Source organism: Apodemus sylvaticus, chromosome 17 (genome assembly GCF_947179515.1).
Source record: "Apodemus sylvaticus chromosome 17, mApoSyl1.1, whole genome shotgun sequence".
In the NCBI taxonomy this organism is placed as follows: Eukaryota; Metazoa; Chordata; class Mammalia; order Rodentia; family Muridae; genus Apodemus; species Apodemus sylvaticus.
In genome coordinates, this window is record NC_067488.1 from 42,177,439 (window position 1) to 42,204,341 (window position 26,903).

General features: G+C 47.6%; 1 protein-coding gene across 1 annotated transcript in view; it reads right to left on the bottom strand.

Annotated features, from left to right (window-relative positions):
• Nucleotides 1–26,903, bottom strand: part of Trappc9 (trafficking protein particle complex subunit 9) — a 483,396-nt gene that overhangs the window by 446,512 nt on the left and 9,981 nt on the right. The window contains 4 exon segments of the mRNA XM_052161564.1: nt 5,230–5,355; nt 10,830–10,951; nt 19,087–19,113; nt 25,824–25,952. Coding sequence (XP_052017524.1) covers nt 5,230–5,355; nt 10,830–10,951; nt 19,087–19,113; nt 25,824–25,952 — 404 coding nt within the window.

Consider the following 26,903-nt stretch of genomic DNA (forward strand, 5'->3'; position numbering starts at 1 on the left):
TTCTCTCTTTCTTTCTCTCTTTCTTTCTCTCTTTCTTTCTCTCTTTCTTTCTCTCTTTCTCTCTCTCTCTCTCTCTCTCTCTCTCTCTCTCTCTCTCTCTCTCTCTCTCTCTCTCTCTCTCTCTCTCTCTCTCTCCTTCCCCCTGTCCAGTAAGGAATCTAGCAGGTGCCCCTCCTCCCTCCCCATTCAATGGTTTCCTTGTAAGAACCGTGAATTCCCCCACGGACTGCTCCTGGAAGCCACTGGCCAGCTGGCCAGCTTTGACCTGTCACATCATTACCTCAGCCCTTCCCTAGGCAACAGACACCCTTCCCCACTCTCCCACCCTTCTGACTGAGCTCAACCTGACAGGAGCACAAGGGCTGCAACGCTGGTGCCTACCAGGCTCTTGCAGGGTTTCCTTAGCAACAGCTTCATTAAGGAAACCCATCAAAAAAGAAATGCGAGGAGGCTGTTCTTGCATCTGAACAGAGTAGCCTGCATAAAATCTCAATGGCTTCGGGAAGAAAATTAAGCAAAGACAAAGAGGTTGAAAGTCCCCTCTAAAGTCTCATAAAGGAAAATGTTTTTAAAGGGCACTAATCTTTCCAGAACTTAGGGATGGGAGGGGGGAGGGGGAATGCGCCTCAGTGTGACCCTCAGATGCGGGTCTAGTTTTCCAAACACTTCTTCACAAGCACTTTCTCTTAAGGTCACCCGCCATTTTCTGTTGAAAACAAAAATGTATTCAGTACCTTGGGCTGGTGAGGGTGGGGGAGGGGAGCCACAGGGCGGTTGGGTTTGGGAATCGCAGCGAGGGGGATTTAAAGAACAATGGGAGGCTGTGAGCTGAGCTGGGTCTCACCCTCAGTTTCCCCTATCTTTAAAACTGGCTGCCAACGGTGAGGAAGGAAGCTGCCCAGACCTTCCTGTGTCTGTTCAGCACCAGCCGAAGCAGCCACAAGCCCTGCAAGCCAGCTGCTGGGGAGCCGGTCACCGCAGCCTGCGCATCTTTCTTGGTTGCCCCTTGTTCTACGTGGCAACAATGCTTATGTCCCCGGGATGAACGCCTGCCTCCTGAGCTGCCCCGTAGAAGGTATCCAAGGGGAGTGTGTCCTGTCCTTTGTAGACCTGACTCCCTCGGGAATCGCTTGCCTCCATGTCTAATTGTTTATCAGGCGATCGCCCCTCCACTCCTCAGCTCAGGCAGTGTGGACCATGACTGCAGCTCACTGGACTTCGGGACCAGGCAGGCAGGCAGGCAGGCAGGCAGGCACATTTTGCCTAGTCTGGCTCCTGCCTATCCCAGAGGGAAGGGAGGGGAAGGAACAGGAAGGGTGCTGGACACATGTCCCAGAGACCCCTCCCTTCGAGCCATTGTCTTATATGGTGCCTGAACCATTGTTCCTTTTCCTAAGCACCCCTCTCCGGATACAGCTGGCTACATTTAGACCACAGAATCTCAAGGAACAGATTCATGCTTCAAGAAGTCTGTGAAAGGATGCCAGCGAGGTTTGCAGCCTCCTCACCACCCTGGTGTTCCGGGAAGGTGTGTGGCACTAAGTATGCGTTCCTGGAGCATTTGCAACCTACAAGGAGTGAGTGGTCGCTTGCTCTCCACAGAAGAAGACAGGCTGAGAGGGTGTCACAATCGGAGGAAATGATGTCCCAGTCCCTCTGCTCTCATATGAACCTTGTCATCTGCCTGTGAAACCTTCAGGGCCCTCGCACAGGTCTGTACACAGCCGGCTATTTGCTGCCATTTGGGAGTACCAGATAATTACCACAGCCCACTCGCCTGAACCAGCCCACTCACGCAGGTGCCCCTGTGCCTGCCTGTGGAAGAGGGACTCTGCATCTATTTTGTAGAGCACCGCTAAAGCCCAGTGTTTTAGTCTCCAGTTCTGAGATTTTTGAGACAGGGTTGCTCTGTGTAATATCCCTGGCTGTCCTGGACTCCCTCTGTAGTCCAGGTTAGCCTGAAACTCAAGAAATCTGCCTGCCTCTGCCTCTGCCTCTGCCTCTGCCTCTGCCTCTCGAGTGCTGGGATTAAAAGTGTGTGCCACCACTGGCTCATGCAGGGATTCTTAAAGACAGATGGAACTTGCACTAATCACATCTCCATTCCTTCTGAAATGTCCACCATTTGCCGAAGTCCCTCATTACCACCAGCTCCACAATAGATCACACTTGATTAAGACCCAAAAGCTTGTTCTAATTCAGAAAAACTACAGGCCCGTCTCTTTACTGTGATTATAAAATCCCACCAGAACTCATTATTTTGCTGCCTTGTCAACTAGCAGACAGACACCGGCATGAGTCAAGGACCACAAAGTACCTTCCTCCTCAGGCGGAAAAAGAAAGGCCGGTAACCGCCCTGTGCCGCAGGGCCAGAATTGCCACAGAACATTGCTGCCCTCTAGTGTTTGCCTGGCACCGAGCAAGGCGGTAGCAGAACTGGTCTAAACTACAGTGCCCAACTGTGAATACCATTTTGCAGTAAGTCCAAATCCCCTCCCTTTAATCTGCAAAGCTGACTTGGTAATTGCAGAGAGTGAGGACCCACAGGTCTGTAGAGGCGGAGCAGGGCTGGGATGCCTGGCAGTCACCCAGTACTCCAGCACCAGCTAAGCATAATAGACTCCATTCCCCAGACCTCTGGGTCTGCTTGGAGCCTCTTCTGTGTTCAAAGCTGTCTCCTGAAACCCCTGGGCCTGATGACAATAGCAGTAGCCCAGTGCAGAGCTGCGGAGGGACACAGGACCATCTAATCTAAACCCAGCTTCCTGGCTACAAATAATTTCAAGGCTTCCCTGGTCCCTGGTGAGGCCTAGCACTCTTCACTCAGAAGCACGGCTCACATCAGGGTCCCACCTTCCTGCCCTTGAAAGTACCCTTGCCCTGTGTATTGCCCTCACTGTCCTTTGGCAAACCTATACCAGCTTAACCCCTGACGGCTCTCCATCCTCCAGGCCAGTGAGGCCCAGCAACCCACCTCTGCCCTTCAGACACCCTGGTGGTCTCCTTCCCTCATCGTGCCTGTGAGGCAGGCACTTCACTGTCCAGGGTCTCGGTCAATGCACATTTCACTAGGTCTGTGTATGCCTGGCTTGGGGCATCCCACCCTCCAGTCCTCTACAAGGACAATAGTCTTAGCATCCCTAAAAAGCACAGCTTCAGGGGCAGGCGAGATGGCTCAACAGGTAAAGGTGCTTGTCGTTAAACCTAACTGAGTTCAATACTCAGGACCCATAAGGGGGAAGGGGGAACAGACTATCCAAGTATTCCTCTGAATCATGCATGCTGTGGCACACATGCCCACACACATGGACAGATATACACTAATAAAATAAATGTAACACACACACACACACACACACACACACACACACACGGCTTGGCCCAGTGTTGAACCCTGGGTAGAACCAAGTCAAACAGTAAATTTCAGCATTACTAGAGACAGACAGACATCTATCTCCTCTTGGGCCATTTCTCAGATAACTGAAGTTTCTACATCAAAGGACCAGGTTTTTGCCTCTCCCGGAAACCAACAGAGAACAGAGCTTGGGACCTCCCCTCGCCTTCCCCATGGACACAGGGTGCAGATGGCTCCCAGTGCTCCCCCACCTTGAAGCACAGGTGCTCTTTTCCCACATGAGATGGCCAGTAATACTGGGGCAGTCTTTCTTTAGGGGCCTTATTCTGTGTTTGTCTCTCCCTCTGGGGTTGAGCTAACAACTAACACTTCGAATACTCAGAGGCAGCCTCACTCTGGTGATTGACTTGGGGAGCCAGCCCACAGACCAGCCCGAGGGCAGCACAGGGCCTCACTCTGGAGACTGAGGTAGGGAGCCAGCCCCACAGACCAGCCCGAGGGCAGCACGGGGCTCTACAGCAAGCAAGACTCAGAGAGGTCAAAGAGCTAGAGCTCCAGGCACTTGTAAGCCGTGATGGAGGTGCTGGGGGTGGACCTCCGGTCCTCTGCAAGAGCAAGCCATATGTGCTCACGGCCAGGGCCGCCACTCCAGCCTCTGGTTAGCTCTATTAAGTTATCTTCCTTCAAAAAACAATCTCTAAGGTGAGCACAGCAACTATCGGTGTTGTAAGCAAGCACAGGTGTTGGGGATGGGTGTCTGGTGGGATTATCTCAAGTCCCTGCTGCCCTCTACCCTGTCCACATGGTGGCCCACCCACTGCTGCATCTCACCATTGTCCAGCCCAACAGTGGTCTCATCTGCCCACAGGATGTCGTCTGCTGTTTGCCTCTCAGAGCCCAGATGACGGAGGTCCAGTGGCCGTCTACAATTACTCTGCCTTGTCCTCTGTTCCAGCCTATCTCCTTCCCCGAACAGTTCAGACTCAGATACCTCGTGCTTTCCTAGAGGTCCACCTGCACTGCACCCTCCCCTACCCAGCTCTTGCCTATTCTGCTCTTAGAGCAGACTCCAGTGTTTGTACCCTCCTGCTGACACAGCCCTCTCTGCTCCCTTCCCATCCCCGTCCCCATCCTAATGTCCGCTCCCTCTGCTGCCATGATGGCTTCTGTGATGTGTGCCACTCACATACCATTCAACACCTGTCTTCCCTATGAAGCTGCCACTCATGGCAGAGTGGTCGCTTCTCTCCGTGTCTGCTTTAACGGGGTGTCCACGGGCCAGCTGCTGCTTGCTGGAGCCCTGTCTCCTGTGGCTCGCCTATAGATCAGTTCCACCTGGCTTCACACGGCTAACAGCCCTCAGGTTAGGGAGGGACATGGTGAGTCTGCCACTCAATGTTTTCATGACTGTCTTATTAAATACCTTTTCTGGGACTGGGGCTGCTACGCCATGGAGGAGAGCTAGCCTAGCACATGGGAGGCTCTGGGTTCCGGGGCAATCCGTAGCATGCTCTTCAGGCTCAGAACTAACCATTTGTAAGCTGCCTGCTGTGTGACAGGAGCTATGCAAACCTCAGGTTTTGTAAACCAAACGGCCCAGCATTGCGAAGGGCGAGCATTTCACAAGTGACAAAGGCACAAGCTATCAAGGTTGCAAAGCTGCAGGAACCAGTTATTATTCCAAATAATAAGTTGGGAGAAGATGATGAATTCTAAAATTTAAAAAAAATATAATACCCTAAAATGAAGAAGATGGACCTATAAGTAACACGTGCTTTGGCTCTTTATTATATCATCCAATCTCCAACCCGGACCATGAGAGACACGCTCCAGGAGACCTGAATCACCTGCCACAGAGGCAGGCACACGCTCACCTGCCGCAGATTGATGTACACGGCATTCTGAAGAAACTCCGAAGCTTCCATGCCACGCTTCTGAATGGCCAGGACGCGCACGGCCTTGACACACGCTTCCAGCTCGATCACTCCAGCGTTCTTATACTGTGGGTATAAAGAGAACACCTTCATTGGCAAAGAGCAGGGATGCTGCCAGGGCTAGGAAGTTGCCACTGATACTCCAGACGTTCCAGCAGCATTTGCCATGCACAAGGCCCCTGGTACCCTGGGGGGGGGGGGGCAAAGCTATCTCCAAGGGTCTGTCTTAATGGGCACAAGTTGGGATAAGCCTATGACCATCTAAGTGTGCTTCTGTTGATTAAAATCATACAACCACAATCCTAGCTCCAGGGGCAGGCGGGCTGAGGATTCCTCGAGACCAGAAGTGATTAGCATTTAGAGGAGTTTGGGTTTGGGGATTTAGATGTCTGAGTTAGGGATGCTCAGCCCATAATATGAATGGATGCCTTGGATGCTTTGCCATTTATCTTACTTAAATGTTGTTCTCACATCTATGGCTTTAATGCAGCTGTTGGGAATTTGTTGCTTTTTGCAAAAGACATCTGGGCTGCCTGTGTTCAGTGCCACTGATTTTTTTTTCTGGTTTTTCCACATAGGGTTTTTCTGTGTAACAGAGCTCTGGCTGTTCTGGATTTGCTTTGTAGACCAGGCTGGCCTTGAACTAGTAGAGATTTACCTGCCTCTGGCTCCCAAGCGCAGGGATTAAAGGCATGCACCACTATTTCTAGCTGTGACACTGATTTTATCTCAGAATGACTTGTACCATACCTCAAGCACTGGAAAAAGCAGGTTCTATGGGACACCCCTGAGTCACTACTAAACTACAGTGACTTGTTGCTCCCTTAGGACAGAGTCGGTTCAGCACCATGGACAGTGCTCACAGAGTGCTATGACCCTAGGTAGCTCCCACACACAGTGGGACTACACAGACAGCTCTGGTCCTTGCTGACCCTAGGTAGCACCCACACACAGCAAACTGCAGCACTACGTGCTCACGCCCGAGAGAATCTCAGGATTTATTCTCAAGGTAGGCAGAAGCCATAGGTAGAGGCAAAACAGATCTGGGAAGCATGGGTATGCACAGAGTAATAAGAGATGTCCGGCCACGGGGACCGCACGAGCATAATTCTCCGCTCTCCCAGTCTACTGCTCTGCTGCCCAGTCACTCACGATGATAGCAAAGTTACATGCACGTGACAAGGGACCTGAGCCTATGTCCTTGAGCCTAACGGAAGCTATAAGGCAGCTGCAGTCTGACTGAAGCCAAGCCAGATCTAACAACTCGGTATCTCAGCAGTGGCCCAGCTCACTCCTAACACAACAGGACACCCTGAGACAGTGTTCAGGAGCCCAGGAAGAAGCCGTTCACAGAGACCAGTCTGCGGATGACGCCCCTTAGTGAGTCCTGAGGGAAAGCCAAGCACTGGCTTCAACTGTAATTAATCAGACGTCTGGGTAGCACTGGCTCTTCATGGGAGGGGGCGAGGGAAGAAGGAAAGCTGAAGGGGCTCAGTGAAGCACAGGAATTAAAACATTAGTCAAGAAAAGTGAGGCATGAATTTTCTCCTTCCATCCACATTACATACATTTGAGGAGCTGACTTGGCCCAGATGCCCTATAGTATTCTGAGCCCAGGAAGAGGAGGCAATAACCAATGCTTTATCGAGCGGTACTAATGAGCCTGCCACCATGCTGGCCATTTATATATGTAAAAATCATCGACCCTGATTCAACATTCTATGCAGCAGAGAGAAAACGATATTGAGGCTGCAGACCTGCTCACAATCAGATCGCTGGTGAGGGCAGATGGAAGCCCTGCCTGCACGCTACTGTCTGACTGCTCTCTCTTCTGCATGGTGGGGACAGAGCCACCTGACCCCTCTACTGTGCCTCTCCCCCAGAAGTGAAGTTCCAGTGTTCTCTGACAGGGTACACTCTGTGGCCACTGAGGCTCCAGCCTTGCTGGTGAGGTGGCATCCGTCTGCAGCCACAAGTGTGCCCACAACAGCAAGAGGGTGGGGCTCTCAAGTGTGGACAGTCAGAACCCTATTTCTCCAGGCCTACGCCACCTGTCTACATCTGGGAACAATTCGTTTTGATGCTCTTGGAGACTATTTTTCTAAAACGGATATGAAAGGGCTCTGAAAGGGAGTTTAATTTGATTTTTAAATGGATAGCTTTAAAAGTGAACACTGAAAAGTCAGTCTGAGGCCAGCAAAGTGGCTCAGCAGGTAAAGACATTTGTCACGAAGACTGACACCCTAAGTTCCTAAGTTCAGTCCCTGGCACTGACAGGATGGAAGGGACAGTCAATACCTCACGCTATACTCTGGCCTCCAGATGTGCACGCACACACAAGCACTAAAATAAAAAAACATATCCAACAGCCTACATAACAAAGTAACACCAAAACTGTTTGTATTCTATATGGCACTATAGAGAGGGGCCAGAACGCCCGTGTGGAAATGCACAGGCCTGGAACCTTCTTCTACAGAGGCAAGCAGCACACTGAGGGCATTGTTCTTCCCAGAATAAGCTGACCGTATATCCCACCAAACACTGACTTCATTTTAGATTAAATAATGTCTTTTAGAGTCACTGAAGAATAATGAATCCATTATCACAACCAGAAAGAAGATTTTCCGATGCAGGCTGAGGGCGGATCCGTAGTGGAGGGCCTGGGACCAGCATGAGCACAGCCCAGGGCTCAATCCCCAAACAAAAGAAGAGAGACTTATACTACTAGTTATTAAAACTCCCACAGAAGATAAAGCATCACAGTGGTAGAGCAAAGGGGAAAAAAAAGATCAGTATTAAAAAATAAAAAGCTTAAAATGGTGGCGCACACATTTAATCCCAGCACTCAGGAGGCAGAGGGAAGGGGATCTCTGAATTGGGGGCCAGCCTGGTCTATAGAGGGGGTTTAAGGACAGCCAGGGCTACACAGAGAAACCGTCTCAACAAAACAAAACAGAAACAAACAAACAACAGCTTAAAATGTGTACAAGCCAGTTAGGTAAAACTTCAAGGCAAGGGAAGAAAGAGACGGAGAGAAAACTTGCAAAAAAAAATAATAATAATAAGGAATTCAGTAAATTATGGTAAAACAGATAGCTGGAGAATCAGGTACACCCATGACATAATTTTACAAAGGAGGCAGAGGTAGGCTTTGAGGCCAGCCTGGTATACATAGAGATATCCAAGCTAGCCAAAGATACACAGTGAGACCCTGTGTCATGCCCACCAAACAAAAAGGACTTTCTTTAAACAAAATTTTAATTGGTCCAGAAATAGAACTATTGGATTACTTACTAAAGCAGAAAATTCGAAGCTGAGTACTATCCAGGGGAAGAGGATCATTTAAATAAGCAATTCCATGTCTATATTGGAGAGGGAATTAAGACATCTTACAGATAACCTCTGATGCACATTCATGTCCTGTCCACTGGCTAACATCTAAAAACCCAGCCTCCAGCACACTCACTGCGATCCCAAGAGAGCGAGTGTCAGCTAGCAGCAGTCACACAGCTCCCCAGAACAGCTGTCACCTCTCACAAGACAACACCACAGGAGTCCTGGGAGATGAGCAGGGCAAGGGGAGGGGGCATCTGCCACCCATGAGGTACTGACAGTGGAGTATGGCAGACTGGAGAGCACATGTGGCTGGAGACAACACATGTGTCTCCCACAGGCAAAAAAGTCAAGATGCAGGGCTGGAGAGACTGCCCAGCGGTTAGAGCACCAACTCTCCTCGCAGTAGACCCAGAACAATTCCCAGCAGCCACATGGAGGCTCAACACCATCTGAAACTCTAGATGATGGGGGTTGATGCTGCCTTCTGGCCACCATTGGTACTGCATGCACACATAATCAAAAAAAAAAAAAAAAACATTTTTAAGTCATTAAAAAAGGGGGGGGGGGGAAGCTGGAGAGATGGCTCAGTGGTTAAAAGCATTGACTGCTCTTCCAGAGGTCCTGGGTTCAATTCCCAGCAACCACATGGTGGCTCACAAGGATCTGTAATGGGATCAGATGCCCTCTTCTGGTGTATGTGAAGACAGCTACAGTGTACTCATATACATAAAATAAGTAAAAATCTTTAAAAAAAAAAAAAAAAAAGTAAAGAGAGCTGGATGGCAAAGTCACCAGCCTAGAGAGGAGGGTGGGGACAGCAGGGATGTTTCTTGCTCTCTCCACACCACGACTCTGTGCAGCTTGAGATTTCTCTTTTAAGTTTTACTAACGATATTTGGGCTTTTAAAAAATATATTAGGGTTGGGCTAGAGCTCTAGCTAGACAAGATAGAGCAGCTGCCTGGCTTGTGAAGGGCCTAGATTCAATCCCTATCACTTCAAAATAAATAGATAAATAGATAGATCAAAAGGGGTGGGGGTGCTGCATCCACAGGATGCACTGAGCTGACGGTCATTCAGGGTCTCCACGTGAGAGGTTTAAGAGCATGGAGAACATGCACCATGCCAGAGAAGAAGGACATTCGCCTCACAGTGCAGTATGCTCACCATTTTTATAAAATGATCACTTATGCTGTGTGCCGGCTAGTTTTATGTTAATTTGACACAAGCTACAGTCATCTGAGAGGTGGGATTCGAAACTGAAAAAAATACCAACTAAGACTGAGCTGTCTGTCTGTGGCACATTTTCTTAATGACTGAGGAGGTTAGCCCTGGCCCATTATGGGTGTGGCCATCCTGGGCTGTGAGTCCTGGGTTCTATAAAAATGCAGATTGAGCAAGACATGAGGAGCAAGGCAGTAAGCAGTACTCCTCAGTGGCTCCTGCCTCCAGGTTGCTGCCCTGCTTGAGTTCCTATCCTGACTTCCTTCAAGGATGAGCAGTGGTCTGGAAGTGTAAATGAGATAACCCTTTCCTCCCCAGGCTGCTTTTGGTCGGGGTGCTTTAATCACAACCCTAACTGGGACACACTAATTTTCAGAATCCCAGAAAGCTGATATAAAAATATCAATAATGCCGGGGTGGTGGTGGCTCACGCCTTTAATCCCAGCACTTGGGAGGCAGAGGCAGGTGGATTTCTGAGTTCGAGGCCAGCCTGGTCTACAGAGTGAGTTTCAGGACAGCCAGGACTACACAGAGAAACCCTGTCTCACAAAACCACCAAAAAAAATATATATATATATCAATAATGATTATCCAGGCTATGACAGTTATATTAAATATCTACTATTTGTAGTCAGAAGAATAAACATTTTAGGCATTTAGCACTATGCACTAAAGAGTAATACAATATTCTCGACAGGTCAGTAGGTCAAGCCCTTGCTGTGGAGCCTGAGTCTCTCTGCCAGGACCCACGTGGCAGAGGAGGACCACATGACCCCTCTGGGACGTCCTGTGACCTCTGCAAGTGCAGCATGTTCAACTCAAAAATGAACCTATCAGTAACACCGAAGTATAATCTATAGTAGGTATTTTGTTGTTGTTGTTGTTGTTGTTGTTTTAAGACACTGCACCATGACATCATGTCAAAAGGGAACCTTCTGATTGGAAAGACATGAGAAGCAAAAACTGCAAATCCATCGTCACCTTGCTATAATAGGAGATGGCCTCTTTGTATTTGTCAATTATGTCCTCGGGGCTGAGGCAGTTCTTAGCCCTTCCGATCTCAGTGCTGGTGTCAGGATTGATGCCGTTGGTGGTGAGAGCCCCTGCAGACAGAGAAAGAGAAAACAGTCGTTCACTTTTCCCTTCTTGCCCCTCATTTCTTTAAAGAGCCGTGTGCAAGAGGTAAGACCCAAGCGCATGCCAGTGAACTCTAAACCCTTCCGGAGTCTCCAAATCATCCGCTGGCTGTAATGGCAGCACCGCATGCAGTGTTAACTATGTCTGGTGGGCTTCCCGCTCTGTGAAGATTTTCCACTAAAGAACATGAAATGCATTACATAAAAGTACCATATGGACGATGACCCAGAGACCAGGCTGAGGCCTCAAAGGAGAGAAAATGTACGAGCCATTTCCTGAGCTGGATAACAGCCAAGAAAATCACTTGAAAGTGCTAGTCGCCTCTCCGAGGCTGCCATTTTCTATCTCTGATCAACCCTTGCCACCAAACTCCCACAGAGAGAGGGCTGGGGAAAACTCCATCTTCAGAACAGAAGTAACTGTAGTGAGAACTCCCACGGAAGGAAGGAAAGACAGAACTGTCTCTGATGTCACAGAACACTCGAAAACTACCTGCTTGAAGCCTTGGTGGCTGATGTCTATCTTAGCGACACAGGCATACCCCAGAGCCCTGACCTCCCGGCTGGCAGCTCGATGTTCGTAACTGCGCAGGCCCAGGACGTGCTTCCAACACAGCCATAGGCACCACGGAAGTGAACATGGTACCCAGGGCTGCTCTCTAATCCAAGGCTGGTTTCTCAAATGCATGCTTTTGCTCACTAGTTCTGTAAACTGCCTCGTGTGTTTTCTGAAACGAGACAGAAAAATGGCGAGTAGAAGATGGATTGATGACGGAGAGGAGAACAAGCGAAGTTAAGAGACTGCCCAGTGGAGCAGAGGATCTTATGCAGAATTATTGTGTGACAAGGAGAGAAAGGAGTTTAATAGACAGCCATGAGGCGGCGGGAGGAAAAAAAAATATCTCAGACCCATCGATTCAAATCCACAAGGTCACATGACTTGGGTGCCCTCTGAGCCAGGCATTCCCTTGGAGCGAGCGGAGTTCAAGGGGACAGTCACCATGCCTGGGGTAAGCGTGCCTGCTGCTGAGCTACAGGAAGCCAGGACCTGCACCAAAGACCTCTCCATATGCTCTCGTCTGCAACCCAACTGCAGTGGCTGTAGGAGGGAGCAATAAGCCGAAACTAGGGCAGGGCCTGGAGGAGCTGGGGCTTTCCCAGTTCTCAGTTCTCCAGTCCGACATCCAAGGCTATGCGTGGGGCCTGGCCCTGACCACAGCACTCTGTCTTCAGTGGTTTGCCTATCATTCTATGTCACGGGTCCTACACGAATCAATATTTAATACATGACCAGGAGTCTTGCTGAAGTTTTTATTAGCACTAACAAAATTCCTGAGTCTTATTTAATTGAAGAAAAAAAAAAAAGAGGCATGGGAGAGAAGAGAAAGAGGCTGTCACTGTTCACTGGGGCCACGCCTTTTCTCTAAACCAGGAACAGGGACAGGGAAAGTCCCCAGATGCTCTTCCCCTTTATAAGGAAGGAAGGAGTTACCCTGCTCCCTTAGCGCAGGCTGGAGGGTTTATCTCATACAAAGCAACCAACAGCATATCATCTCGAAGGATCCAGAGCCTAGCTCTGCAAAGCGTCCAGTGGGCCAAGCTGATTTCATTTCACTCGATAAATGAATAATAAACTAAAAGTACTTGTACACAGAAGACCTGATCTTTTCCAACATCTACTGTCTTGACAGCCCACACCTAACATGGCTGTGAGCCAGTAAGACGCAGTCCGCAGGACCTAAGCCTCTAGCTGACAGACAGGGAACTCAATCCCATGGGCTGGTGGGAACCCAGGCTGGAGGAAATGCGACGTGTGCTTGAGGTGGCACATGACAAAGACTCAGAAGTGCCAGCCTGGCAGTCCTTGAAATTACATAATCCAGATGAACTGGGAAAACTCCTAGAAAGACACAAGACAAGAAATAAGGAAAAGGAAATCGCTTTTCCCCCCTTTTCCAAAGATACTGCGGTAATAACCAAATACTTTCCAAGAAGGTAAAAAACAGATGACGGCACCATCGCAGAGGAGACCGCAGGCCAGGGCCCTTCCCTAGTGATTCGAGTTGCTAACTCTTCCCCCAACAAGAGCTCACTGACCCTGGCAAGATCCAGTCATGGGGCATGAGCTATGTGCCCACAAATAAAGGACAAAGGACATGTGATCATCTAGACAGACAAGAGTTTAAAAAAAAAAAGACAGAAAAATTCAACACTTTCCTGGTAAAGATCCCTCCTGCACTAGAAGAGACATTCTCGAGCCTGTGAAGGATGCCTTTAAAACCAACCTACAGCTAAAGCAACACTAATGCAAAAAAGGCTTGGTGTGTGTCCCCCTGAGATAAAGACTAAGGCAGGATGTTCAGATTCAAAAATCAAGGAAGAGGACTATTTCTGTTTTCAGGGACCAAGATCTTTGTAACAAAGCCACTAAACTAATGAATGAAGTCAGCGGGCTGTGGGCCGAAGGATCAACACCCAAAAAGTTCAACACCTACGTATGCTTGCAGCTCACCAGCTGATAGCGGTATCAGGACGCATCTACTCCAGTACGTAAACAATTAACGATGAGGGAAATGGGCTGGGAAGATGGCTCAGGGGCTCAGCCGTTAAGAGCACTCGCTGCTGCTCTCGAGGAGATCCAGAGTTTGGTTCCTAGTTCCACATCAAGTGCCTCACACCTGTCAAGCCAGCTCCAGGGAATCTGATGCCTTGGCAGTTACACACACACACGTACACAGAAACACACATGCACACATGCACATAAGCAAAAATAAATTGTTTAAAGATTAATAAAAGTGCATGCGTACATGTATGTATATTTTTATATGTATAAACTCTGAAACCCCCAACCATAGTTAAAAAATAATAAGATATAGCCAGCAGATATTGCCTACCTAATATGTATAAGACATTTGACCCCCCAAAACTTCAGGGGAAAAAGAAAACAACAACAAAACAAGGTAGAAAGATAATCCATGTCCATAGATTGGAAAATTTAATATTCCTCTGTGGTTTCCTTATGCATATATAGATGTATATGTATATGCAGATGTATATGTAGGTATATATATGTATATATATGTGTGTATACATATATGTGTATATATATATTCAGGTTTTATGTACATGCAGGCATATAGGTATAAATATATACTATATATACATATATATATGATGGTATGTGTGTCTGTTTATAGGTATGTACATTGAATGTGTGCCTATGGAACACAATAGAGGACAGAGGATTGCCTGGAGCTGAAATTACAAGCAATTATAAATCACATGACATAGGTATGGCAACCAAGGGCAGGACTTCCACAAGAGCAGCACGCGCTCTTAGCTACTGAACCATCTCTTCAGCCCTGGAAGATGTAATATTCTTTAGGTGACAGTACGTACTATACCCCATGTTGGTCTACAAACTCAGAGTAATCACTATTAAAATCCCGGCAGGTTGTTTTCAGAAATTGACTAGCTATCCCTAAAATCCATATGTAAATTTAAGGGACCCAAGATAAACACAAGCACAGCAAGGAAGAAGGCAAGTGGGAGTAATGCTTAGATGTGTCTACTTTGAATTCTATTACCCTTTAAATCTCTACAATGGATATGGTTTTGACAATAAGTCATGTTTAAATATACATACATAACCCTTGAAATAACCTTAAAGAGGTAAATAAATGCCTAGTTAAAAAAAAAATCTTAGTAAGCTACTAGCTCCGCTCTCATAAACTGAAGACACGAGTCACAGGCTCATTGTGCTCTTGGGAAGTTTATATAGCATACTAACCAGGCCCCTTCAAAGGCTCTAATGCCATAACCAAAACATAAAGAGAACCGTATCTGAGTGGCCACCCCACCAACCCTACAGCGAAGGAAGGCCTAGAAACCCCCAGGCTCACAGGCTCAATGGGACAACGTAACCTCTTTTCTGCAGAATAGAATTTCATATGTAAGACAGGATGAGCTCGGTCAAGCTGCCCTGTCCCAGGGATGCCTTTTCAATAGAATCCTAAAGGCAGACCGTCTGAGAAGCTGCAGGATACTCTGAGAAAAAGACTGAAATATGGAGATGCATGTGTGACCGCAGCTCCCCAACAGTGGCCCACAGGCATGCCTTTGTTTTACTATAGGATGCGACACACTTCAACCCAAGAAAGAATATCTTAATTGAGCTGAGAGATCAATAGTTCTCGTCCCTTGTCAGATCTAATTAATGAATCTCCTCTGCTCTAACTGGAAGAAAGGCTCGGTGTGGTTTTGGGAAGTTTCTGCTGTCCTCCAAGCTGCTGTCAGCAGATCACAGGCATTGCCACAAGATCTGCCCCCTGTGTGGTTAATAGCAGACAGCCCTGCCAAGGCTGTACCGAGACCAGCCTTGGCAACACCTTGTTCTCACTGGACTGTCACAAGGCAAAATAGCACTGTGTGCAGCCAAGATTCTGCTAGCCATAGCTCTGACAAGCAACATGTACCCAGAACATAAAAAGAACTGTTGTAGCTGACAGAAGAGAGAACTGACAGAAGAGAGCAGCCCTTTCCCAGAGCAAGTACGCCAGTGTCCAGTGTTCTTTGAAAAGGTGCTCATTAACTGTGAGAAAAACTCCACAACCCTGAGTCCCAACAGCAGTGAGGCACCGCTGCATACCTATCAGGAATCAGAAAGGTAACACCTGCTGTGGCAGACCCAGAGGGACAAACCCACATTCATGGGTGCTGGGACTGTCCTGAGGCGTGGCTGCTTTGGAGAAATATCTGGTAGTTTCTCAAGAAGGTAGGCATCAGATGACTGTCTAACCCAGCCATTCCACTCCCCAGATTTACGAACACATAAGAGAATTTAAAAATGGGTACACAAAACTCCCCACAATGCTCACAGCAACACTGTTCCTAAGAGCCAAAGAGTAGATTCATGCAAGGGTGTACACAGGGGCTGACAGAGTAGAGAAACAAAATGTGCCGTGTTGACAGACCTGCATACACACTGCAGTGATGTGAAGTCCTGAGACATGCTACAAAAATGGACCTTAAAACACTGAGTTAAAGAAGTCCCAAAAGACCACAGTTTATGAAATGCAAGATGGAGCACAGTAGGCCAGCCTAGAGTTTGGAGTGAGAAAATAAATTACCACTGCAGGAGCCTGGGGAAAACGGTGGAGGTGGAGTTTGGAAGCTGTGTCCACAGAGGGTGCAGGATCTTCTTGTTGGGGAAATGAAAGTTCTACAATGGCCTGCTGTGCTTGGCTGTAGACTTGTTTTGAAGCTGCTTTTAAGAATTAAATGGTGTGGCCAGGCGGTGGTGGTGCACACCTGTAATCCCAGCACTCTGGGAGGCAAAGGCAGGCAGATTTCTGAGTTTGAGGCTAGCCTGGTCTACAGAGTAAGTTCCAGGACAGCCAGGGCTATACAGAGAAACCCTGTCTCAAAAAAAAAAAAGTCATGTTTAATATGAATTAAAGAAAAGTCATGTTAATATGAATAAAAGCATTAAATGGTGTTCTCTCTCACCTAAGCTCAAGTTGCAAGTCTCTGTCACTGGAAGAAGGCACTAACCTCAGCAGCAAAGTGGGAAAGCAAGAGATCAGAATGAAATTAGCCAAAGGCTTTGCTTGAAGGAGGTGCTGAGGTGTACATCCAAGGTTCAGAGCAAGAACAGGGGTCTGAAACTGAAAAAGGAAGGGCTGCATTTAAAGCACAGGATGAGCGCTCAGAAGTCTGCCTGCCACCGTGGAGGGAGGAGGCCCTCTGTTCTGAATTAGCAGTGAGACACGCACCCAGAGCCAGAGGGAGCAGAGAGATGCCGGCTGGCTTCCTCTGGGGGAAGCCAAAACCCCTGTCCACCAGATGATCAAATGCAAGTGCAAGCGGCTGCACTCTGTGATGGTGTGTGAAAGCAGGTTATTTATAGGGCAGGACAATGGTTTCTCCTCTGAGAGGGTCTCGGGGCACTGGCACTGACCCCCTCCTTCCCAGAGCACTATGCCATGAGCTGCCAGGATCTGAACTGCAGAAGAGGGCCAAAGTAAAATACGTCCAGGCTCTGTCCTGTCTAAGACTCCTACTAGACATGAAGCTGCGGGCATTGGGCTTTGAGGCTAGAGCAGGGCACGGGATGAGAAGAGCCTCAGCTTCCTGCCTGTGTCCCTCGGTGAGTCCAGCTCATGCTGGTCTCACTTAGGATGGCTGCAAAGATGCCCTCCAATGCCACCGCTGAGTGGCAGCTCCCTCCTCTGTTGGAGGCTTTCCCGACCTCAGGCTCTGACGTGGTCCTACACGAAATGAAATGTGAAAAATCCCATGCTCAGATCCCAGCAGCCCCCTGCTCCAGCTTCTGCAGACTCAGCTGCAAAGCCTCATTCTCAACATTTTCACAAACGACAAACACACCCCTCCCTACCTCAACAGAAGTTTGGCTTTTAGAAGTCAATCTGATTCATCGCCATCTACCTCTCCCACAAGTATGGTTGACACAATGAAGTTCAGTATTTCATATGGGGCTCCACAAACAGTCTGGGCTCGGCAATATCAAGACATTCGACATTTATTTCATTCTTGGTTGACATGTGTGTTTTGCCTCAGTTCCATACACATGTATGTGTTCATTGTGTGTAGGCGTGTGCATGTGTGCAGGCAGGGGCCAACATTGTCTAGAAGTACGTTTCAGATTCCCCTGAGCTATGTGTTATCCATCATGGTTGCTGGAAACCAAATTAGTTCCTCTGCAAGACTAGGAGGCACACCACAGAGTCATCTCTCCCATCCCCAGGGTGTTTGTTTGTTTGTTTGTTTGTTTGTTTGTTTTGAGAGGAGGTAAGTTTTTGTTTTTAAGACAGGGTGTTGATACCAGCTGAAGCTGCCTCCTCCCTCAGCCTCCTGAGGGCTAATGAGATTACAGGTATATGCCACCATTCCAGGCTTATCAACCTAACTCTCACAAGTACAGAAAGTCCCAACTCCTGTCACAAGAACCCCTGCCCTTGGGTCGATTTTTCTTCAGAAAGCAAACAAAACATTATAAACATCTGGGTCAGGCTGGAGAGATGGCTCAGCAGTTAAGCGCACTGACTGCTCTTTTGAAGGTCTTGAGCACAGACTCCAGCAACCACAAGGCGGCTCACAACCACCCATAATAAGATCTGACGCCCTCTTCTGGTCTGTCTAAATACAGCTACAGTGGACTTACATATAATAATAAACAAATAAATCTTTTAAAAAAAATAAACAGCTGGGTCCTCTTCGCTTTCCGTACTGAGAAATGTAGCCAGCAGGGTAGAGACAGGCCTTGAATCTGACAAGTGGGCTGAAGGTGCTTCCACTTCGAATTTAGACCCACACCAGATGAAAGCAGCCAGCTTGGGGGCAAAGCCCGAGGAAACATGACTGCCTGGATGGTACTCTTCGAAGGATGGTGTCTGCTACTGCATTGTTACCTACATGGCCATGGTTTCTAATTAAGACAAAAGTAATAGAACTCATCATGAAATGATTAAGCGCAGTAACAAGTTTTTGATGGATTAATGACAGAAAATTAAGATGGGAAAGAAAGACCCAACGCTGTGAAAAAGGAAAAAAAAATGCAAGTTTCTTAAGAACACACAAGCTTGGTGGCTCACATATTAGGAGGCTGAAGCAGGAGGATTGCCACTAACTCAAGACCAGCCTGAACTACATAACAAGACCTGTCTTACTAACAATAATAATAGTCCATAAAAAATACAATTGGAAATTGAAATCACTGTGGAAAGGAGCATAAGCCACAGAGTCAGAGCGAAGTCATTACCATGGAGGGATTCAAATCAACAGCATAGGCATGCTCCGTGCATTCAGAGGATTCAAGGCACGATTCCCCAATCATCCAGTTCACCATGCTAGGGCGAGATTGCTCCTCTTCACCAGACAACAGGAAGCAGTAGGGTGCCCCAAACAAGGAGGACCAGACAATGATCAGGTTTGTCACAATCCTGATTTAAAGTTACTTAAATCAGACTGTTCCAAAGCCCACAGTCCAGAAACCAGAACCACTCATTCACAACACCATGAAAACAAGCACTTAAAATAAATAAATAAATAACCAAAAGAAACTAAGCACGGAGATCATGTACCTGGGTCAATGAGAACTTCTTGCGCCCCTGGAAGAAAGAACAAATTACGGTCTTTTATTTGGAAAATAAAACCACCTTTAAAGACAACTAGCAGAACACAGTTTACAGTTTGCATGCACCCTTGTGAGCCTGGGGCACTGGCAGCAGATTCCATGACAGCAACTGGAGGGAGGGGAAGAACAAGGCAGACACCTGCTTTTCTGGTTCCATGAGGAGAACTGTTAATCCTGCACTGGACAAAGAGGAAAGCGCCCTTTACCTCTTCCCTTCCTGCTCTCTTAGCTCAGGCTTCTCACCCTCCATAAACAAGTTTCAGAAACCCTCACTTCACCAATAAACCAGGACCAAGAGAATTTTTTTTTCCAAATATATGTGAGAACTCTGGACTGAGGTATCAAAGGTCTCAGAGGAAAATATAGTAAGATATTAATACTCCTTTCCAGATCTCTCTCTCTCTCTCTCTCTCTCTCTCTCTCTCTCCCCTTCTTTCTCTTTCTCTCTCTATCTCTCTGTCTCTCTCGCACACACATACACACATACACACTCACACTCACACATACACACTCTCACACACACACACACACACACACACACACACACACACACATATTAAAAAATAAATAAAGGAAGAAGAAAATAAAAGGGGAGAGGAGCTTAGTAGTAAGTTTATAGATGAAACATTCAGCCCCAGTACTGTCAAGATCCTGGGGAAGCCCTCCTCACTTGTTAAGCTATCCGGATGTCAGTGAGGACCAGGCAGCCTTCTCGGCAGAAGGTAATTTCCCATCACAGCAAAGAACGCCCCATGAGCTCCTGGCCCAAGACTCATGTTCATCATTAGCTGTTGTCATTTCTAAACAGTTTTAGATTTAAAAAGAGAGGCCCCAACAGCTACGCTGGTGCTTATTTACCCAATCGTCTGTGTAAAGAACCAACCCCATGATTATGGTGCTACCGCCCACAGCTACGATATGTATAGTAATCTTTTTTTCTTGCGCATGCAAACACACACACATACACATACACACACACACACAAGTCAGAGGTCACAAGAAATCCCCCTACCACTGCCCTCCAGGTGCTGGGATTAGAAGCATATGCCACCATACTGAGCTAGAAGACATTTTAAGTACAAGGATAAAGAAAAGACAGCCAGGAGGAAAGTCAGACGGACCTGAGAGAGCAGGTGCAGGTCTCCATCCTTTTAATTTTATGTTTGAGATCAGTTTTGTCTTGCTCAGTTACCAGGCCACTTGCCAGCCTCCTACCTCAGCCTCCTCCATAACTAAGATTATAAACCCAAGATTCCAAACCTGAGAGCCAGGCCTCCATCTTCTGTTACTTCTTTGTTTCTTTCTTTGTTTCTTTGTTTCTTTCTTTCTTTCTTTGTTTCTTTCTTTTTTCTTTTCTTTTTTTTTTCTTTCTTTTTTTTTTTTTTTTTTTTTTTTTTTTTTTTTTTTTTTGGTTTTTCGAGACAAGGTTTCTCTGTGTAGCCCTGGCTGTCCTGGAACTCACTCTGTAGACCAGGTTGGCCTCAAACTCAGAAATCTGCCTGCCTCTGCCTCCTGGGTGCTGGGATTACAGGCGTGCGCCACCACTGCCCGGCCTCCTCTTACTTCTTAACTGGCTCTTTCTTCACAAAGCTATTCCTTCCTATTCTAATTCCTTAGAAATCAAACTGTCCAGAATGACGGGTCTAACACCCAGCGTGATGGTGCATGCCTGCACTGAGCAGGAACAAGTTCATGGCCAGCCTGGGCTACACAAGACTCTCATCGCTCTTCCCAGTGTAGTCACGAGGAATAAGTCTTTGTTTTCTTTTTCCCACTTTCAATTTGGCTCTGACTGGCTTATTGAGGATTGGGGGCCAGTCCTGACTTGAAACACACGGTGTGACCTAAAGGTCAATAACACACATAATGCATATAGCCGAATGCTAACACTTCCACACAACCACTTCAACTGACCTAGAAGCCAGGATCTCCTCCTGACCCTAGATGGTGCTTGCTAATAAGCATAGGAGTGGAAATTTAAGACTGGCAGGAAGCCTTCTTCTCATCCGTAAGGTGCTGCAGAGCTGTGACATCGTGGCTAACCATTACTTAATGCTCAAGACAAAAGTCCAGTGTTATTACTGCTCTGAGCTGACAAGAGAAAAATAACATAGAGCCAGAAGGCTTTTTCCAGGTATGTACTGAGGGTTAGTCTGAGGCATCAAATGAAGAAATCGTATTCAAGGAGCCTGGTTTGGGTCCTCTTGTAGAAGGGATGGGGGGGGGGGGGGGAAATGTTATCTTTAAAAATAATAAGTACAACAGTGCCACCTATGGGACATTCCGCAAGAATCTCCCAGAATCTGCAGACCACAGGCAAAGGTCAGCTAGCACAGGTAACTTCATGGAAGGTGGCACTGTTCAACAGCTAACATGTGTGACACTCGATGTCAACAAAAGAGACGGGTTCACATAGGACAGTCTAGGAACCAGAAGGGGGTCTCAGAACTGCTTCTTACAGTCAGTTGCCAAACTTTCTCCCAGTCTCTGTATTTGTCCCACGGGCAACTGAGGGTGCAGGAAAGATAGCCCAGTGGTTAAGAGCAGTTAGTGCTCTTGCAGAGGATTAGAGTTTAGTTCCCAGTACCCACACCCAGTGCCTTGCAACTACTCTAATGCTCTCTTCTAACCTCCAAAGATACCTCAAACATGTGAGTGGATACATGTACAAATAAAAATTGAGGAGCTGAAGAGATGGCTCAGCAGTTAAGAACACACACAGGCTGGTCTTCTAGAGGTCCTAAATTCAATTCCCAAAAAGCATATGGAGGCTCACAACATAAAAAAACCTTTAAAAAAAAAATAGCCAGGCATGGTGGTGCACACCCAAGCATAATCCTAGCCCTTGGGAACAAAGACAGGAAGATCCAGACAGATTGTCACAAATTCAAGGCCAGGCCAATCTTCTCTGGCTCCAGGTCAGCGAGGACTACTCTGTCACACAAACAAACAAACAAATCTGTGGAAAACCATGACTTCAGTCTACCCAGTTTTCCCAGACACCTCCTTAAACTCAGGCCACTGATAAAGAGTTCATGGTGGCAAGCAGGTACTCTGCAGGAAGCCAACTCAGTCTGGGTTCAATTGCTGGGTGACAAGTCACTCCAACCCTCAAATGGACCCTCAGTGGGAGCTGTAAGGCCTTACCCAGGCTGAGGAATGCTGGTGGATATTTGGACCTTTTCCTTCCTTTCCTTTCCTTTTCTTTTTCTTTTTCTTTTTTCTTTTTCTTCCTTTCTTTCTTTTTTTTCTTTCAGACAGGGTTTCTCAGTTTAGCTTTGGCTGTCCTGGAACTCCCTCTATAGACCAGGCTGGCCTCAAACTCAGAGATACGCCTGCCTCTGCCTCCCGAGTGCTGGAATTAAAGACGTGTACTACCACGGTCTAGTTTTGGGCCATTTGTCATGCCAGTCCCCCACCATTAAATGCCAGTGCTAGGGATGAGAACCAGGTGTTCTACCAGCAAGCCACACCTCAGGCCTGTTTTGATCAATTTCATGATAAGTAATATTACCAAATTCAGAAGAAAAAGTAGAGGCCACCATTACTAAGAAACCTTTACAAAGGCCAGCCTGGTCTACAAAGTGAGTTCCAGGACAGCCAGGGCTACACAGAGAAACCCTGTCTGAAAAAAAAGAAACAAACAAACAAACAAACAAACCTTTACAAGGCAGTGATAAGCACTTTCCAGTTGAATGTAGAATGTTCTATACTTTTTTTTTTTTTGGTCATAGATACAGGACCCAGGTCCTCTCACCGTGCCACGGTGCTAGGCAAGAACTCTATAAGTGGGCTACAATCTCCATCTGGTTTGGTTTGGTTTGGTTTGGTTTTAAGACAGGATAGTCCAGGCTAGCCTCAAATATACTATGTAGCTAAGGCTGACCTTCAATTCCTAAGCCTCTGGCCTCCACCTTTCAGATACTCTGATTACAGGAGCCCAGCATCATATCTGGCTTTCCAGCCCTAATTTTTTAAAGAAACCACATTTTTGTCCTTTAGTTCTAGACTTACAGGTCTACATACAAATCTTCAGAATAAAGATCAGTGCCCCCACTTGTGAATAGCATGAAGCTAAGATTGAAAGACAGATTAGGGGGCTGGAGAGATGGCACAGTGGTTAAGAGCACCAACTGCTCTTCCAGAGGTCCTGAGTTCAATTCCCAGCAACTACATGGTGGCTCATAACCATCTCAAATGGGGTCTGATGCCCTCTTCTGGTGTGTCTGAAGACAGCTATGGTATACTCATATACATAAATAATTCTTTAAAACTATAGAAGTATCATATATTCCTGATATTGCTTGGTAATCACCATAGAAGCAACTACCTCAGGCTTCCCCACCATACTCCACTTACTACTCTCAGACAGGGGTCCTGCCTGAAACTCATCCTTGCCTCAGGCTGGCCAGTGAGTTCCAGGGATCTGTGTGGTAGTGCCGCAGACAAGATAAAACCTAGAACCACCTATGAGATAGGCTGCTAGCTGGGCATGCCTGGGAAAACTGTCTGGATTATGTCAACTGAGGCGAGTCTTGGGCTATACAAACAGGGAAAGTGAACGGACAGCTGGAGGTCCTTTCTCTCTGCTTCTTGATTATGAATATCACGTGACTGTGACTGCCTCCCCATATGGACTGACAACAGGAATTATAAATTAAAATAAAACTTCTCCCATACATTGCTTTTGTCAGAATATATTGTCACAGCAAAATATATTGTCATAGCGAAAATAAATAAGAGAACTTGTCTCTGCTACCCGGTGCCATGTTTCTCTTGTTCAGAAAACACATGTTCTTATCCACTAAATCCACTAAGCCATCTTCCCAGACCCTTTTCTGCATGTTTGCGTGTGTGTGTGTGTGTGTGTGTGTGTGTGTGTGTGTGTGTGTGTGGGGTGGTGGTGGTGGTAGTGGTGGTGGTAGTCAGAGGACAACTTATGACAGTCAGTTCTCTCCTCTCCCACATGGACCAAACTCAGGCCATCGGACTGGGTGGCAAATGCCTTTACCCACTGGGCCATAGTTCTGGCCCTTCAGTATCTTTTGAAATAGTTTCTTACTATATAGCCCAGGCTGGCACAGAACTCACTATGTAGCTCAAGCAGGCCTTGGACTCATGGGGATTCTCCTGACATGGTCCCAATCACATGTAACAAAATGTTACACGCATCTGGGTTTCTGCTCTTCTGGAGCTAAAAAGGAGGGCTGGGTGTTCACTCGTGAAACGTAAGGGAGGTGCCAAGTGCTTGGCTTGTCTGCGGTAATGCAAGGCTAACACTACACACCAGCTGCTCGAGAGATTAGACTCTGAAAGAAGATGGTGCATCTGTGCCCCACACAGCCTGCGCTGCGATGCAATGCCATGCGCAGAAGGCCACTCGGCTTCTACAGTAGTCAGTCTCTTTGACCTCCTGGCCTTCCAGCTCAGTATTTTAAGGTACAGGCTGTCTTCAACAATGAAAAGTTCCAACATTTTCACACAAAGCTAAGCTAAGTGAAGACACTTCTCCTGAGACCTGGACCAGTTCTTCTGTTGCTTAAGCTTCCTCTGTTCACACCCAGCAAGGAAACCAGATGATACACGGTTACCCTAAAAGCTCAGGGGCCTCACAGTCACAGCAGGGAGACGGGTAGCAGCACACTGACAACCTGGGAGCTGACTAGGAGTGAGACTCCATAGGCTGTGGTCTCCAGCAGGGCTGCAGCAGGACAGAACCCAGCATCTGGGGGAGATCAAAATCCAGAAGGCCAGAGCAGATCCCTCCCTCCCTCCGCCTGCTCCCTTTCCTCTCTGATAATGGAGATGCCACCAAGGGCTTCTGGCAGACTAGCATAAGGGCCCTGGAGAATCACCTGCCTTCATCTGAGCACATCCTGCAGAACCCAGTACACCTAGCAGCTTCTGCGTTGCGTGCTCTACAGTAGGTGATGACAGAATTGCCCTGATTCCCCTTCTAAAGCATCCAGACTGAAGTTTCCTGAGAAAGCCACACCTCCGTGTAAGAGTCCACAGACTGACTGACTGACTATAACTATGATCGTAGAGTTTGATTGTGACAGATCAAGAACCAAAATTACCAGCCAGGCAGTGGTGGCGCACACGCCTTTAATCCTAGCACTTGGGATGCAGAGGCAGGCAGATTTCTGAGTTTGAGGCCACCCTGGTCTACAAAGTGAGTTCCAGGACAGCCAGCCAGGGCTATACAGAGAAACCCTGTCTCGAAAAACAAAACAAAACAAAAAAACACAATTATCTTGGGCTGCCTTTAGCACCTTAACAGCCATTTCTTGCCACCTCTGAGCCAACGTTCTTGTGACTATCTTGTAATGCATTAATTTGGCAGAACCCCCCTTCCACCAGTATGAAACAAGAAGTATCCCTGGTCCCTGCATCTGCAGTTAAAACTGACACCAGGGACCAATGTTACCCATTACATGGGTAGCCAAGTCCATTCTGCCAGGGAATTCCAACAGGGGCCTAGAAATCAGTGGTGGACACCACATGTAAACCCTCACTGTACCAGTCAGGCCGATAAGCCAGGAGAAAACATCTCCTGTGAGAGTGCACAGAATCCTCCTACCTAGAAACACCCGGGCCTAATGAGAAGGAAAAGACAGCACAGGGTGTGGCTCCTCTCCTCAGAGACCACAGTGGGTGCAGGCTGGAGAGAGGCAGGCTCACCTGGCCGGTGTCTGTTGGCTGCTTCTGAGGGGAGTGAGCTGCCTTGGAGTCTTCGAGTCCCGGACTTGCCACCAGTTCCTCGGGGGTAATGGTAAATGACGGAAGCCGAACACAGCCCTTCCAGGGCAGCTGGGCAGTAAAGAGAAGAAAAGATGATTAGTAAAGTCACCATGCAGGGGCTCAGAAAGACTCCTCTGAACGTGCCAATTTCCCCAAAACAAAGTTTACAGTTAAAGATCACTAGCTGGGCATGGTGGTACATGCCTTTAATCCCAGCACTGGGGAGGCAGCGGAAGAGGCAAGTGGGTCTCTGTAAGTTCAAAGCCAGCCTGGGTTACTTCGTAAGTTACAGGCCAGATGAGAGCATGTCTCATAGAACAGAAAGAAAACTCACTAGTTCTGCAGCACACAGAGCCACGCCACCCACCTCCTCTAGGCTCAGGGCAGCCAACAGGAGAGGCGGGCAAGGCTCAGGGTTTCATGGATGGCCGGAATATGCAGGGGAAATTTCATTTTCTCGTTTGTTCAGAGGATGATCATCCCTTTTAGGGTTCTTTCGTTTGGTTTGTTACATTTCCTTATTTAATGGGATGGGATAAGGGCATATGCCATTATGTGTGTGTCAAAGTCAGAGGGCAGCTTATGAGATTTAGGTCTCCCCTTCCTTCCAATCTGCGGGTGCTGAGAACTGAACTCAGGTCGTCAGGCAGGCAGCAGGTACATTAACCCACTAAGTCATCTCGTCAGGCCTGAGGGACCAGCACTCTTACATATATTACACTGGAGGTGCTGTGCCAGGCTGTGGAGCTGCAGTGCTGTGGAGCAGAAAGTATGCGGGGTTGCAAACATGTAAGAGCAGGGCTGGGGTTGTGCGCAGTGGTGATAGAGGAGAGAAGGGGGGAGGGAAGAAGAGAGGAAAGGAAGAAAGAGGGAGGGAGGAAGGTAGAGAGTGGGGAGGGAGGGATTTAAAACCAATAGCTCTTAAGAAGGGTGATGGTAGTACATGCCTTTAATCCCAGCATCTGGGAGGCAGAGGCAGATGGGTCTCTGAGTTCGAGGCCAGCCTAGTCTACAAAGAGA